This window comes from Corapipo altera, unplaced genomic scaffold (genome assembly GCF_003945725.1).
Source record: "Corapipo altera isolate COAL_440 unplaced genomic scaffold, ASM394572v1 23, whole genome shotgun sequence".
Lineage (NCBI taxonomy): Eukaryota > Metazoa > Chordata > Aves > Passeriformes > Pipridae > Corapipo > Corapipo altera.
Genome location: NW_020884878.1, coordinates 14,280,525 through 14,297,776, shown reverse-complemented (window position 1 = coordinate 14,297,776; position 17,252 = coordinate 14,280,525). Strand labels below are relative to the sequence as shown.

The 17,252-nt window shown below is 42.4% G+C and overlaps 2 protein-coding genes across 5 annotated transcripts in view; one reads left to right on the top strand and one right to left on the bottom strand.

Annotated features, from left to right (window-relative positions):
* Window positions 1-7,570: 7,570 nt before the first annotated feature.
* LOC113944574 lies at window positions 7,571-10,604 on the bottom strand. The gene is made up of 2 exons (XM_027637876.1): window positions 10,339-10,604; window positions 7,571-8,183 (listed from the first exon to the last, which is right to left on the bottom strand). The coding sequence occupies exons 1-2, from the start codon at window positions 10,412-10,414 to the stop codon at window positions 7,597-7,599; spliced, it is 663 nt and encodes a 220-aa protein (XP_027493677.1). The 5' UTR covers window positions 10,415-10,604; the 3' UTR covers window positions 7,571-7,596.
* Window positions 7,641-17,252, top strand: part of FLRT2 (fibronectin leucine rich transmembrane protein 2) — a 65,157-nt gene continuing 55,545 nt past the window's right edge. Inside the window, exon 1 of one of the 4 annotated variants that reach the window (XM_027637873.1) lies at window positions 7,641-7,743. The gene's annotated coding sequence lies outside the window, so the exon portion shown is untranslated. The other 3 variants (XM_027637871.1, XM_027637872.1, XM_027637874.1) reach the window with 3 other exon arrangements.

Genomic DNA, 17,252 nt, shown 5'->3' with positions numbered 1-17,252 from the left:
CCTTCAATGAGCTTGAAACTTTCTCATATGTAGATGAAACATTCTATCTTTCAAATACATAATGCAATAGACGATCCAGTACGGATTGGTAAAATCACCTACTGTCTGAAGAAAGAACTGGAGCTTCTTTGTGAGCTTATGATATAGCCCTTCAGAGAGTTGATGTTATGCATTAATCAAGTGTTAGATGTTCTTAGTAAGTCAAGTGTGCAGTTACTGGTGGTTAGTGTCATAAATGTCAGAGTTCTGGGGACACCCATAGGCCCTAACTGGGTCCACCCTCCCATGGGAGCTCCCTCCACACCTTCGACGCTGATGCAGGGGCTCCATGTCATTTTGGGGTTGGCACCCAGACTTAATCTGGTCATTGCTGGATGTGTGCAGGTCTCGAGTCCTGTCTTCTGGATGGACCTTGGACACACATAATAGCCTTCATTCCAGTCCCGTCTCCAGTCCTGAGTGACACCTGAGCCTGCCTTTCCACCCTGATGTGTCTGGGACTGTTAATGGACCCTGTCCCAAGCACCTTTCTCTGCCCACCCTACCTCCCTTCTGCAGGACTGGCTGTGAGCACTGCCTCTTTCTGGGGTCACCCTTGACTTCCAGCTCATCCTCCCTTGTTCTTGATGTTCCTCACATTAAGTCTAGCAATAAGCTGAAAATTAAGAGAATTCTAAGACTGGTCATAACAGTGTTCAATAGCCAACAATGAGCCAGAGACCAGAGAAATGCAAAAACAATGACAATAGAAGTATATAATTAGCTTATTTTGTTCAATATTGGTTGAGACAAATTGTGTTCAGCAATTTGTTGTGTTCAGAACTCCAAAGATGTACCTATAGTGAAAACCCAGCTTCTCTGAGCCTGCATAAATCCCTATGATGAACAAACAGTGAAAAACATACCTATGTTTCAAAATTAAAAATGAATGAGGCAAATCCTGAAAACTCTCCTCTCCTTAACTCACCGTGTTTGAATATACTAAAATTCACCAATAAACTATTACACAGTCAAGCTGCTTCATTCTCTTCAGGGAGGATTTCACCGTCTTCTCTAACCCTACCAAAAAGAATAGCTTAACTTCTTAGCATTCTTTTTGCCTGAGGTACAGAAAAGAAGATCATTTTATGATGCAAGTAAAACGTTCAGTTTATCCTGGAGGTATATTCTTCACTCTTCTTCATAAGTACTTCACCTAGGACATTTTAAGTGTGGTATGTTTAACTAAATAATCTCACAGTTAATTGCAAGTGAAATTTGTCACCACCAAGTAAGGAGAATTAACTGAATAGAAAACTCAGCATGAATTGAGGAAGGGTGTGTTTGAGTGGAAAGCAAAGAGGAAGAAGACCACAATTACTTACCTATTAATTCTGGAAGACAATTAAATATATAAATATGATCCAGAATAAGAATTTCCCATGTACTGCTATCTTTGCATATACCTGGAGTTTTTTATGCAAAATATTCAGTACTCTCTCAGAGGCTGAATGAATATGGTATATATAAAGGTGATATAGGTCGTACCTCAGGGACTGTTCAAGCCCTTGAGAATAGCAAAGACTGCAAAAAATGGAAAACACAAGAATACCTCTAGAGGAGTGGAATTTCCTAGCAATGGCTCTGAGCTCAATCAAACTAACTCTAAATTTGTAATCCTGGTGCAATTCTCCAGGTGGGTTTTCTCACAAGAAGGTTCCCTCAGCATCCCATAAGGGAAAAAAATTTACAATCTTTCCCAGTTCTGCTATAGATAGTATGAATGAAATTAAGAAAAAAATCTGCTAGCACCAACCAATAAATACTCTTCATGGCATCTGTTAGTAAGCAGCCTTACACCTTTCAGCAGCGTATTTCTATTATCCCATAGCACACAACCCTTATATTTCTCTGTCAGCAGGCCATGGTTACCTGGATGGGTGCTGAATCTTTCACTGGTTCAGTAGCAGTAGATCTAGCAAGATCCTTGTTCCTTCTGACAACGTTTCCCTTAAATGTAGAAGGCAATGCCTTCTTGTTCATAAAGAGATTATTGAAATGACATAAGCTCTCTTTTACTAGATCGTAAGAAAGAGCTTGAGGTCTGAACAAAATTAATCTGGTGCCCTATGTTTTGAAACAGTTAAAGAGTTGTTGACTGCTGTGACAACCTTCCTGTCCCCTTCAGTCCATCAGTCTCTGACGTCCAGTGCTTTGCACTGCTGAAGAACAAGAGAAATGGTTTCACAAGATATTTTCACTGCCTCAAAATCCTCTCAAAGACTTGAACACTTACAACAATTTATTAGGATTCAAAACAGATACCATCTGTCTAGTCATTCTGTCTGTTCTGGTTTTTTTTCTTTCCTTTCAGGTAACTAGTCTGTACCACAATGACATGTTTTTCTGCCCTCTAGTAATAGCCTCTGAAAATGGGACTTCCTGGTGCAGCAGCATGCAAAGATTTGCTCATTTATATCTGAGTATGGAGGTGTAATCATGTAGCCTCTGCTTCTTAACCCTGATGGTCAGCGTAATGGCTTTATACCTTCTTCTTTAGGTAATTGAAACAAATTTTCCTTTTCACCTACCTTTGACTTTTACAACAATATGTTCTAAAATAAATAAACAGGAAAATTTAGAAAAGGCTTTACAAAATGATGTTACCAATTTATCAGAATATAGGGATTAATCCAGAAAATTAAAAAACCAATAAAGTTTCAATCAAAAATTTACATTCTCTTTTGTATCTTATTACACAAAATTAGCTGATACTGAAATTGGAAAAGAGTTAACAACAGGCATCAGATAGAGCTTGAAGTATTTTCTAAAACTGTAGAACAAAGTTTGCTAGTCTTGAGTAAAGTGTTGCATGGAAATTAAGCAAATATAAATCTGTAAAAGCTATGCCATGAGCCTGTGGTCTATATTATAAATTGTAGCATTTTTAATGTTATCTCTTTAAATCATATTGAGAGACTTTGACCAGGCTAACTGTTTAAAAATAATTTTCTCCTGTCCAAATTTTATGTATTCTCATAATTCTAATGTTCATTCATGTTTATTGAGCTGAAAAAAACTGGCTCCTCTTAGATCATTTAGAGACACTCTCTCAAAATTGTAACCATTCCCTTGCAAATACAAAAAGTTACAGAAATGGACTCAACAGAGACAGAAGTGAAAGAATTATTGGAGATTGCCGAACATCTGGATAGGAAAGTACAAATGAATCTCATTTTTTAATCAGTAGAAAATTAGAATGAGTGAGCTTTTGAGGTCCCTTGAGAGATAGGCTAGATGGCCTTGTGATCAGAAAGTGATGCTTTCTCTAGTGCAGATTATCATATGATAGTCTACCTTCTAGCCTTCTCCACTTAGAAGAAGCACAATCAATGCATAAGGGGAAACTTATTGAATGCTGTGTGACTTTCGCTTTCAGCCCTACATAGTGCAGCAATAGTTGATAGAAGTGTGTGTATTTTTTTCCAGAAGCATAACAGTTCACTGATACAACCAGAGATGGAAAATATTGTTTTATTTCCAAAGCTGGCTATGACAATGAAAAGGACCTTAATGATTTTACTTAAAAAATGTGAAAGAAAAAACTTATGTCAGATCTTTGTATGCTATTCAGAAGATTTTACTTATGCCTTCCACATTCACCATGGTAAGCAGTTAGGTCAATCATAAATTAACTTTTCTTTTCATACTTGTTTTGATTTCAGCTTTTCTCATTACTCTATTTTCCCCTTACATTTTGTATACCTGAAAAAAAAAACAAAAACACAAACGAACGAAAAACCACCCCAAAGAAACAATGTATAAGAATGTTTAATGACTGCTGGACTCTTATATCCGTTATGATTTAGCCACTTCAATTACCTTATCAAGTTCAATTAACTGTTTGTTGGACTAATCTATAGTTGTATAACTGTTGTCAACATGAAAACTAAGTTGAGAAACAGCAATGTAGGTATAGAATTTTATCTTTCCTATAGACTTTTTAATTAAAATAAGATGGCATAATATCTGATGTAATTTTTCATAGTTTACTTTGGTCAAAAGACATGGTCAAAAAAGTATAATTTTTATTGTTTAAAATATAATAAAATGTGTCAGTCCAGTCTTCCTGTCTTACCTATTTAACTATTTCCAACATGTCTATTGGCTGTCATCTGGGTAGATCTGTTTTGATTTGAACAAAATTTGACATGAATCTCTTAGGTATTTAGAATGGAAGGGAAAAAAAAAGATTTTCAACAGATTTTAAGCAGCTTATTTCCTAGTTTTATTGGAAATCAACTTGATAAATAGGGCCCAAACAGAAAACCTTGGAACATCCTCCTCAGTCTTGACAACAAAAAAAAAAAATCTATAAGACTCACAGATTTCTGTGTCTCCTGGGACAAAGCAGTGAAGGATGGCCAAAGGCAAGCCACAGAAATAGTTTATCATGACACTGTCAAATGCTAAATGCAAAAATCCCTTGGACTAAGGCAGGGAGAACCTCTACTAGGTCAAGGCTACAACATGCAGCAACCCAAACTATTATGCATACTTTCACAAGGTGACACTTAAGAACATACACAACTCATAAAAAGAAGGTAACAAGGGTGGAATGGAAAGGTAGAGGGAGGAAAGAGCTGATGAGAAACATCACAAACATGAATAGCTAAGTTTTATAACTAATTTTATTCAGACATAAAATCCAATCCCTACACTCCAAAATGGTAGAATTTTTCTATTTGAGTCAGTCAACAAACTCTATCAAAGTTTGTTTCAGAACCAGTATGGCATTTTCATGTTAAACTCACCTTAGAAGTGAAAGCTCAGAGAAAGTACATATTGGGTGTGGATGCTTTTCAGTCTAAACTAATTCTAGTCAAGTACTTCATTTCTTCATTGAAGTGCAGAGGAACACATTCAAACCTTCATCTTGTCTAGAATTCAATACAATATAAAAATATCTTAATAACTCACTTGTCTGCTATTCTAATTCCCTTCCCAAACCTTCCCTCCTCTCCCCTCTCCTCTCCCCTCTCCTTTCCTTGCCTCCCCTCACCTTGCCTCCCCTCGTCTCCCCTTCCCTTCCTTCCCCTCCCCCTTCCCCTTCCCTTTCGGTCCCTTTGCATCCCTTTTCTTCCCTTTTCTCTTCCCCTTTCCCTTTCCCCTTCCCTTCCTTTTCCCTTTCCTTCCTCAAAACCTTTTCTTAAGCAGCTCATTTCAAAAAATTTGATGAAGAATGTACATAGTGACTTTTTTCTTTCTGTCAGCTGCATGAACTTAAGGCCTGAAGTAAAATTTTACATTACTGACAAAAATTGAGATTATTCAGTATGACTTATACCAGCCTTCCACTTACAGAATAATTTCCATCTCCTTTTACCCTCTCTCTTGCAAGTTGCAGAAATCATTCTAACAATATAGCTGGGAGGAAAAAAAATATGAAAAAGACACTTCCATTTTTATAATATATTTTAATGTTATCCCATTTCACATTCTCTTTAAAATAAGTGAGGTCATATTACAGATCAGCGGACCATCACTCCAGGCTGACCATCTTGTATGATTACAGGTAATTTACAGAGAGTATATTCCTACACTCTCCTTTCAGTTTACAGCCTTTTTACTACGCAAAGCAGTTTGCTAGCAAATAAATAAATACATGCCTGACACATTCATAGTGTGGTAATGGCGGGGGGGGGGACTGTCGAAATTGTTTGAAGTCGAAGTAATCAGACTATAACCACGACTAACGGGAGGTGGGGGAGCGTTTGTAAGGAGTGTGGATAAGTTTAAACAGAGAGTGTTGGAAGGAGAGGATGGGGGAATTTTCCCCCCGCTGGCCGGCCGCCGAGCATCCTACCGCTGTGCTCTGCTGCCACCTTGGCCGCGCCGTGGGACGTGCAGGCGGCCCCGCTCCGCGACTGCGGAGCTCCCGCTGCGCACCTGCGGCAGCGCTTCGTCTCCTGCCCGCGGAACCACACTCGGCCAGGACTAGTCGCACTCCCCACTCGCGTCACATGCTCTTACAATCAGGACAAGGATACATGCGATGTCTAAATGGTCTGGGGGTTTTGGGGGGTTTTTTTGTGTTTTTTTGAGCGCGGCTGGGAGTTACTCTTCAAAGGAAATTTATTTGCCTTCTGTGCTTAAAATCGGAGCTTAGGAATGTGGTTGGGAGGAGAATAACTTTTTTTTCTGTCCTTTTTGCTTACTGTAGGATTCTTCTCCTCCGGTGTCCAGCCTTATCTTACATATTTGATGAAGAAAGCACTCAAATTCCCATTCATACGGCACCTACCTGCCTCTGTGTCCTTCCTGCTATGTGACCACTCTGCTCTGGAAGGAACTCGCGGCAGCCCAGCCCACGAATGGGCTCTCGGTGGCGTTCAACTGCAGTTAGAGGTCGTGTCCCCACTTTTTTTTTTTTTTTTTTGGGGGGGGGGGGGGGGGGGCAGAGAAGGTGACAGACACATCATAAAGCACTGAAAACATATATAAATTAATATTAGAAAACCAGTGGAGTTTACTAATTTTGTTTCCTCCTCTACATCTTTGTGTTACAAGTGCTACTTCATTGTCTTGACATCGGGCTCTGAGCTAGTGGTACTGACTTTGAAAAGCTTTCATGCACTTCATTTCATCTTTGAATTGCACATGCTTTTCTCTCATTTATAAGGCTTTCTTGCGCTTTGGAGGAAACATGTTCTGACATGCTGGAGTTTGGTGATGGTAAATATTTCCTTTGACTACAAAGTGCATGTGTGAAAAAAACTTTTTTTTTCTCTCATGGAAATATGGTTCTCACTCACTCCTGTCTCCGTTGTAGTTAATAACCTGTAAACGAGCTGAATCTGGAGGTCTCAGTGAAATAGCACTTTTGGAACAGTACTTTTTGTCACAACACGCTGAGGAAAGTGCAGAAGCTCTGTATATGCACGTATGAGAGGGATTCATGCCATGCATATGACAATTTGCATACTAGAGTCTGGTGACAAAGAGGGACCGCAGGTGAATCCCCAGCGATATGCTTTGTGGAGAGGATTTTTTCCAGCCCCTAATCACAGAGAAGCATCCAGCTCTCCATCTGCTTCCCAGAGCTGGCGGTTCTGATTTGTTTCAAGTGAAAATAACCAAGAATAGAAAATGGCACGTAATAAAGAGTCCCAAGCCAAGCAGCCGTGTTGTCCTGTTCTTCTCTTTAAACCAGCACTCCCCCCCCGTGCTGAGGGCTCGGTGCCCGGACGACAGAAAGGGCTGCAAAGGGTTAAGCCGCTGATTGCTTGCTAGGCAAAGTTTGAGGAAGAATATGTTTGAGGCTGAGTACGCTGCAGCCTGGCGTTTGAAATCTGTCACCCTCACTTACGAGCGCTGCATCTGTGGTTGTCACCGGTGAATAATGATCGCACGGCGATAAGATCGCTCTGCGGCGGTGTGCCGGGGCCGTCGGGGGAAGAAAAGGAAATTACGAGGCGTTTAGCCTCTTCAGCGGGGTGTTCTTCAGAGTCATCGGTGGGTGTCAGGGTCAAATGACCGGCTGGAAAGCAGCTTGGGAAGAAAATTTCCTTCCTCCTTTCTTTGAGAGAAACCTTCGGTGATGGTGATCAGTGACAGCTATGGAAAACAGAGACCTCGGTGGTGAACCTTAGAAACAGTACCATGCCGGAGCCCAGCTGTTCTGCCACTTTCTCCCCTTTCAACCTGCCGGACCCGGTGGGCTTTGGGTGACCTACCAAGGAGGACCCATCTCCACAGGAGCAGGTAATGCCCAATTAAGTAATTTTCTGGATTGACATGATCTGGATTTGACGAAAAAATTACCTGAGTATCATCCACTGACTTGAAGGGTAGACTGGCTGAGAGTCCAGAGGCAGGGAGAGAAACAGGAATGATTCTGTTTAATCCCTCTGAGACTGTGGGGCAGGGAAAGTTTCTGCAGTCTTGCAGAACTTTTAACATTCCCACTTTCTTTCGTGACTGGGGACACAGAGGGCAGAAATACCTGCAGTCGACAATGGTCTGCTCTGCCTTATATGTTGGCGACAGGTTTATAAATACCAGCAGCATGGAGAACGGAGGGATGGGTGGATTGAGGATACGAAAGTGGTTTTTTTTCACTAGAAAATGCACTGGTTGTCCATCAGCTTCAGGAAGGAGATATAAATCATTGTCAAATAAGTGCTCTGAAAAGTATGCATAGGCTTAAGAAAGAAAGAATAGAAAGAAAAAGAACAGATTTTAAAAAGTAAAAAAAACAAACCCCTAGAACAGTCTTTGGAAAAGGGTATTCATTTGCCTTTGGACTCTACGGGGTTCCTGGTCCTTTCATCTCTCGGAACCTGCTGGGAGTTACAGGCAAACTCGACTACAGGGCAGCCCCCGCTCCAAGCCAGGGATGCAGGCTCTCCCCGCGGGTCTGACCCGTGCCAGACCTGCTTCTTCCTGTCAGTTAAGACCCGCAGAGGGCCCCCGGCTGCCTCCCCTCCATCCCGGGGGCGCAGAACAGACCCCGGCCCCCAGGAGGGGAGGGGGGTTTCCTCCTCAATTCCGTTCCGCTCCCTGAGTCTCCTGAGGAATGTCGGGTTACCTGCGCTCCTCCTTCCGCGTCCACCGCCCCCCCGCCCCCTTCCCGCCCCCTTCCCGCCCCCCGCCATCACTCCGCGTAGGTGAGGACGCAACTGCTTTTCCGAGCGGGCAGGCAGCGCGGCACAGCTCAGTTTGGCTCCGGGCCATCCATAGGCGGGGGGCACTCCGAAGCTCCCTTGGAGGGCAGGGGGAGGAAGCCAGGGCGGGTGCGGCGGGGCGGGAGCTGCGCCGGCCTGACCCTCTCCGGGGTTCGGCGGCTGGTTCCTCGGTACGGCTTTATTGAGCCTTTGAAGTCGTGAGTAGTTTAGCCCCCCCAAGCGAAGGGTGAAGGAGGTGCGGAGCTAATGGCGAGTGATTCAGCTTTTGAGGTATGGCTGAGCAAATACAAGCCAGTGAGCAGCCAGGGGTGAAGGGGAAGCAAACCCCGAGGCATTTCGGTTGCCATTTCTGTTTCCTCGACACATGGCATTGATCAGCTCCCTCTCGTCCATCCAGCCCGTCTCTTAAAGTAACTTGCAGCAAAAACCATATTGTGAATGTTTTTTACTAATGAAGGAGTTTGAGGCAAATTCTCTTCGCACATTCCACGTCCTATCTTGACGCTCAAGTATCCTATCGCTCAAATGCTCCTCGGTATTAAATAGTCTTGCCTGTAACTGGACTTGTCAGGACACGGCAGTAGCCTACTAGGGAGCTGGGCGGCGGGGGAAGGGTTACCCCGAAACAAGCGCAGACAGCCCGGGATGCACTAACACACACACACTCATACGGACACACAGTGAATGTGCGTTGGAGACATGGGCGGAGGGGGAGGTGGAGGTGGTGGGGGAGTTGTTACCGCTTTAGGGCAAAAGGCGGTTTCTCCAGCGGTTTTAAAGTCTTTCTGACTGATGATGGAAATCAGAATACTAAAGGAGGTCCGTCTCTTCCCTAAGGGTTGGAGATTCTTTTATTTTGTGTTACATTTGTTGCGCACTGCTACTACCTACCTAAAAGTTCGCAAGGGAGGGAGGAAGGAGAGGGAAAGAAGAGGGTGGGGGAGGCGGGCTTGTCGGCGGCTGCACATGAAATATCGCCATGTTGGTGGAGAGCACGGCTGTAATTACTGCCAGCGAGGGCATCTCTCAGGACCGCAGCTCGGGGAGTTTTTCAGCTCACTTCCCGGTTTTCCTTCCGATACACCCTGAGAGTCCCCGGAGCGGCGGTGCCGGGGCAGTCCCACCGCGAAGGGCGGCGATACCCGCACCTCCCTCTCCCGCAGCGCCGGCCCGGCGCTGAGGCGGGGCGGGGGTCGGGGGTCTGCGCAGCCCACACACACCCTCGGGCAGAGCCGCCCGCTTGGTTCCCCTCACTGAAAGCAGAGGCGGAGGGCGAGTCCAAAGGGACGGAGTTTGCTAAACTGTCCTCAGCAAGCAAGGGGTTAAAAGCGGGCGGGGGGACAAGAGGGGGGGAATAAGGAAGAAAAAGAGAAAATCTAGCCTGACTTTGCCTCTTGGAAAGCTTTAGGTTGCAGTCCTGCCTTCCAAGCATTCTTTAAACTAGAAATGTGGGAGGGACTCCAGGAGAGAGAGAGAGATGGCTATCAACTGAATTCATTACTGTAAACATCTCCCTGGGGTGTCAGGCAGGGAGGAAAAAAAGGCACGACTTACATTAGCAGGGAATAGTGAGATCTGAGGCATCATTAGTGCTAAGATCAGCCTGCAATCCCGGCTGGAGGCAGGCTCAGGACTTGGAGAGAGCCAGACACATACATACACACATACTCACATATATGTGCCCGATGCCTTCTCCGACTTCTGAGGGTCCTAGGTCGCCGTGCCTGCTCCTCATGTGATCCTTTCATCACTTCCAGAGGACAGAAAAAAAAAAAAAGGGAAAGAAAGAAACCCCAAGACCAAGCGTAGCCGCGGTCTCTTCTGGTTTATTTTTTTACCGGAGAAGGAGGAACGGCAGGGGGAAGAGAGAGCGAGGAGAGGAGAGAAAGTGCGTTGGGGATGCCAGAGCCGTGGGCTGCGCGCCGGAGGAGGAGGTGGCGGATCAGGGGGGAGGACGATGCCGCCGCCTCGTAAGGGCGGAGGAAGGCGCGGGAGGCGCGGGGGTCGCTCGGAGCGGCGGCTGCCGGAGGGGCACGGGCCCACGGGGCCGGCCGGGAGCGGCACCGGGCGGAGGGCGGCGAAGGCTACCACCGAGGAACGGCGGCGGCAAAGTTTTGGTGTGGGGGGCCAGAGGAGCAGAGGGGGATTACGATCGGTGCCGGCGAGGGATTCCCAGACGCCGCCAGGTACAGTTGGGGTTTCATTTCTCTCTGTTTTCCTTCCTGGTAATTCTAGCCCCGGGCGATTTAAAGCCGCGGTGCCCTTTGCCTTCTCCGAGATGGCAAAGTTGAGGAGCCAGGATCAGTTTGTGTCAGAAATATCGCCTCCGCCTCGTTAGAGCCCCATATCCGCGGCGCCGGGCACGCACACGCATGGATTTATGAATGGCCGGCGGCAAGTGCTAGGAGGGTCCCCGGGATATTTTACGCCAGCGTGTGGCTCAGGAGCGGGACGTGGAGCTGGCAGCTGCAGCCGGGTCCCGGGTGCCCCCGTTCCCGGTCGCATTTCAGTGGCGAGCGGGAGGGTGCCGAGCCTGGCCCCCACCCCATGGGGAGGGCAGAGCCGAGCACTACCCCTGCGGCAGGGGGACCGGCAGGGCGCCTGTGTGAGCACCACCAGCAGTACTATTTGGGAGGTGGTTCGGAGAAACGGGATCTTTAGAGGTGAGCGTTGCTCGGAAGAGGCGGTCGGCTTAGCTCGGCGCTGCCAAGTATTAAGGAACCTACGTGGAGAGTCGGGAGCTGCGCCCGGCGGGAGGATCCATCAGATCCCCAACAGCAGTCTACGGAGCGGGGCTGGCGGTGAGTGGGTGGGGGCGAGGTTAAGAGAATCTGATCAGGACTTCGGAATACAAAGGAGCCACTCAGAGACCTGAGGAGTTAGATGGTGATCTGACAAAATAAGGACAAATACTGCGGGGATTGGGGGGGTGTGTGTGAGTGGGTGGGTGGGGATGGTGTATGAACAAAAAATAGCAGTTCGCAAAAAGAAGTCAAGCAGCTGAAATGACCTCTCTTGAACATGATATAATACCCCATAAAAGATAAATAAACAATCAACAAAGTAGGAGAATAATACTCTCCACCTTCTTTTTGGAGTGGGAATCAGTCAACAGGAGCTTTTAATTAATTTTAATGGAGGAAATCTGTTTTAAGGCTTACAGTAAGCTAATAAATCCAAGGCACAAATCCGTGTAAATTCCTGTACTGTGTATGGAAGGTACTGATTAGATTTCTTCATATGCTACTTTTTGTAATGCAGAGCTCAGCTAAATAGAAAGGGAGAGGTTCCTTGCATGAGGAGCAGGAAAAAATACTAAAGCAAGTCAGACCTCTCCCTCTTTCTCCTCCTTGCTTCTCTCTCTCTCTCTCTCTTGAAGACACGATGTATGTTAAAGAGGTTTATTTCCTGCATCTAACTTTACAGTGCTTGCAGGGAAATTAAACCACTTTAGAGGTTGAGATTGATCACTGCTTGGGTTTAAAAAAACCAAACTAACCATACAAAAACTCCCACAAATTTCCATGGACTTAATTCCTTGCTTCATTCATTGACACGGTCTTTTACCAAGAGCAATTTTATAAATTTGTAGTTTTAGAGGAAACTAGTGAATTGGTTTCAGATATGTGTATTTTTGGGAGAAGAAAAATCTGTCCTGACATTTTTTCAAAACATCTAAAACATCTCTATCCACTTTTCTTTCCTTTCTTCCTTTAAAGAGTCAATATATGCAATCTTTGAGACATAAACTTTGCAGAATTAAAAAGATATAACAGGTGTAATTTTAAAGGCACCATTTCTACATGATAAAAGTGATGTTAAATGTTAATCTTGTTTCTGAAAATGATGTGAGAGATTTCAAGAGGCCTGCTATTTAAATGGTCATTCTCTATCCTGATACAGTAACAAGGCTGTTGAGTACAGGCCTGGAGTACTGTAGGTGAAATAAGTCAGAGCACTGTGTAAATACAGTGTCTGTAAAACTACCTGTGACTAGAACATTCATCAGTGTCTTTCAAAGTCCAAGGTTTTAGCAAGAAGTCGTGCTGGAATGCGCCCAGCGTTCTTAAGAGTTGCTCCTCACATACGTATACACTCTATATTTTGTATAAGGTGATGTTGTCTGTGTTTGCTTTTGAGAAGTCTGGATCTAATTTGAGCCACTATTACAAGTCACATTTATATCCTGACCTGCTGGATAGTTTGATTTAGAATGTAGACATATCTCCTTTACGCAACCCTACACCCTCCCAGTTGGAATCTGCATTACATAGGGTATGCTTTCCTTCAAGAATCAAGAATGTGCTTGCATTTAACTCTTAAAATAGCAGTATCTAAAATGTAGGATGTCATTAGAGCTGACTTCCCTACCCTTCCCACAGCAAAGAAGGAGAGAAGACATAGTTTTACCATGTGAAGAAAACAAGTACCAGTATCAGGCTTTTCCTGTACTGCACTTTCCATTTAAAGAACTGGAAAGAAGGCACACTTAAGATAATATTGTTTCCAGGAAGGTGAGGGCTTTATTTCTTAATCATTTCTGCTACCTCTTTAATCTCAAAACGAGTTCATTTTTGTGTAGGATACTTTCATGTAATTTTCAGGCTCTAAGCAGACAGATTCAAATCTAGTCCATTAGTGACCTCTATCTGTGAGAAGTGTATAGTCTTTTTTTTTTTTCCCTTTTTCTTCACCAGAGTGGATTGGAAACACAGACTATACATTGTTTTGGTGTTTTATACTTGCAAATCACCTAGTTTGTCAGATTATCAATCTCATAACCATTACGGACAATGTGATTTCCTAGTGTTTTAAACAGGAAAATAAGAAAAGCAGTCTCCAGTCCAAACATGAATCCAGAACTTTGAAAGAGCTTTGTACCTGTTCCAGCTATTCCAGTGATAATATGATGAATATTTGCAAGAATCAGAAAAATATGAAGTGGTACATCTAGTGGTATTGAACATCAATACTAAAGGGATTGCATTTATGTCTTTCTCATGTTTTGATGCTTGCTCTAAAGCAGGCTGAACTTGTGTGACATTTTATTGCTCCTCAGTGCTTACATAATAACTGAAACTTGAGACAAACACTCAGACCAGATATACTATAAGTAGAGTTTATAGTAGCAGGGTGTTTCAAAAATGTAAAAAAAAAAAATAAAAAAAAAATCCAGCTGTGTCTACATTAGGAATGCATGTCAGAGATCAAGGAAAAAGGGGTCTTTATAAACAGATGGACTCTTTTAGGGGATTATTAAACCCAGCTTCCCAGTACTAATTTGTCTCTTGTTTATATCCACAGCTATAGTCCATGTTTTTGTTAGTGATTGTAAATGGCAGTTAAGAACTTGATCAGCAAAATCTTTGGGTAGATGAATACCACTGTTTGACATTTACCAAATTGTAGTTGATTACCTCAGCACATGGTAATATGATGTCTTTAGGTGTTTCCTTCGCTCCCTCTTGGGCACTCTTTTTAGGAGTCTTTCTGACAATGCTATTTATTTATTTCCTTAAGAAACCAAAAGAGTTGGAACTTGCCCCAGAGGTATAAAAATGTTTTCTTCTTTTCTTTTTGTAAAACAAATATTTATATTTTTCTCTTATTAAAAAAAAAGTAGAAAAGAATAATATATAGTTGTTATTTTTTGTAAAGGTCTAATTTAACATACACTGAAGATATGAGCTTTAGTTCCCCTACAGTTTTATGTAACCTACACTTTACAAGTAATTGACTTCTTTTAAAGAAAAACAACCACAAAAAGATCATCATTAAAATATGTTTCTTGACAGGTATGTTTTATTCATTTATTTTAAACAAACCTAAAACGTAATCCATAGATGATAGGAAATAATTTTTTGAATCAAAAACTGTTCTCTGTTTAACAAATTACATTCTAGTCACATCAAGCAGTATGCCTCAGGAACAGTGCAATTTAATCTGATGTTTTCAGCCACTGGTGAAAGTGTTGGGACCTTATTATACTTTTTCTTTTTTATTTTTTTTTAATTGGTGATTTACCCAGTTCACAGATTTTTGTTTGGTTGGCTGTTATTTTTCCATCTTTGATTCTTTCTTCTGACATGGCCCCTTGAACTGAACCAAAATTAAATACTAGCAACAACTTAAAACCAATCCATCATACTCTATTCAGCATTCCGGAAAACTTAATGATGCAGAACGAGATCCATAAAGTATCCCTTCTAAAAAGAAATCTTATGTTATCTCTTAGCTCTACCTATAAACAATCTCCTGTATATTTTACTTCAAGCTATAACTGCTTTATTTAGTATTTTTTATTTAAAAATAAACTGTTTTCTAACCTAGTTTGATGCAAGGATGTATTTATAAAGACATATGGTGCAGAAAATTGTTGATCATTCAAAGGTACTGTCATTGAAACTGATTATCAAATCCTTGCAGACAAAACTCAGTAGGCTTTTGATGTACAGGATCAGATCATTACTCGACTTGATCCTGCGAAGTGATGGTTTTACTTTGGCCCCAGGTGAGAGGTGACTTGCTTCCTACAGGTCCTGGTCAGTATTTTGTAGGATCTGCTCCTTACTAAGCAGAATATTAAAGGTCACAGGTAATATTCTGGCCTTCAAGTGAACAGGCCACTTTCCTAACTCCTAAACATCAGCTAACTATTCACACTATAAATTATAATTGTAATTTTCTGCAACAGTTGTGGATTAAAGACTGCAAAACATCGCGAAGAAAAAGAATAATTTTGAGAGGTAGTTAGGGCAATAATCTCTAGATTACTGTAATGTGGTTTTTCAAATCCCAGCCCAGGCAGAGATATGTCTTGAGCCACAGAATACAGTATTTACTTCCTTTTATCTTCATTTATTTGTGAATATATCACAGTGAAAATGTTTGGATGAAGGGACAGAAGTCAAACTTCCTTACTTTGTCTAAGTTGTCATTGGTAATGTAATTACCTTAAAATATCTTATAGACATCAAACTAATTCTTTCCTGAAAACATGCTAGATGAGTAAATTAATCTGAAACTTTTCCACAGTCTCTCATCAGACAAAACTGTCAAGACTTTTTTAATGTTGGGAATCTCGAGGGAGAATTACAAGCAAAAGATGTTGGGTTTCCATGTCTGATTTATTAGCCATTCACTGTCATGTACTTCTGTGTTCAGGAAGGTCTGGGTAGGCTAGACACTTCTCTTGTAGTAAATACTGTAAACTGTATGGAAGTACTACATGACCTGTTAAGAGCAGGAAAGGTCAGAGCTCTGAATCAAAAGCTTCATCAGCACCTCCAGAGAACTGAAATCAGCGTGTGGCAGCGTCACTTCCAGTTCCCACTGTCAGCTTTTGTCATTCCTCCATCAACACCAACAGGGGAAATTAAAGAGTAGAGCTTTTCCTGACAGTACTTCCAGTGCTGCCCCACATAGCAACACTAGTAGCTCATACCTCACCAAGCTGTGCCATAAGAGTTAGGCAAGAGACATCATGTTAAAAAGTGTTGCCTTTGTGGGGAAGGGACACAGTGTTGTCCTAGCACTGCTGGGAGACTTTGGTGATGCTCATGCACAGTCTTTAATCTTCACATGGGTTGCAGAGGATCAAACCATGGTCAAGCTGCAGTCATAGGATCATCAACTGCAGACTTGTAGGTTCAGAGTAACAAACATTTATTTCTCTTACGATTTCCTGCATAAGAAGGTGACATTCACAATGTCATTGGAAACTAATATAACAAAAAATAATAATTATTTTATATTAATATCCTACTGATAGAACAGAAGATTTAACATGCATTTTTGAAAAAGAAGTGCAGATTTTATACATATATAAATGCATATATACAGTTTGTGTATGTGTTACATATATAGATGACTGTGACTTTTTCTGTAGTCACAAAGGTCTCCCTCAGCCCCTTCAAAGTGTATATAATTAATTTTAAATTGATTTTGTTGGTGAACTGCAAATCAAATTAAACAATAGGAAAAACTTACATTTTTCCTCCAGTGTTGGAAGTTTCTATATGGGTAAAAAAGCCGAGGTGCTCCCAAGATGTGTTGTTCCCAAGGTCAGTGGAAAGAATCTGTAGCAGACTTACCTGTGCTTGTGAAATAGAACTTCACGGCTGTAATACTGCATTTTAAGTTAATGTATTTGATTCCAGACTCAATCATTCTTTCTTTCACTGGGAAGTTCATTTCACAGGCACTCTTCTCATGATTAGAGATTACTCATGTGAGTAATAATTTGAATACCCAAAAGTGATGTCACGGAGCTGTAATTGAAGATGATACAACCCCAAGAGTGTGTCTATGGTTATACTAGTGTATATATGCTTTCATTAGTAGTTTCTTCATGTGTGTATGAGAAAACAAGCTATGTAGGTACAAGTAGTTTAAATTACTAGGATTACATCTCTATTAGGATTATAGCAGTGTATGTGTTTGTCACAGGCACAACCTGCAAGGGTATACTTCTTTAAAAACTATCTGTAGACTAGGCATCAGGTGAGCATATCACTTAATGGATTTTGGTAAGTGAGGTGGTTTTAGTGAGCGTGTTGAATGCCTGAAATGCTGATTGAAACCATA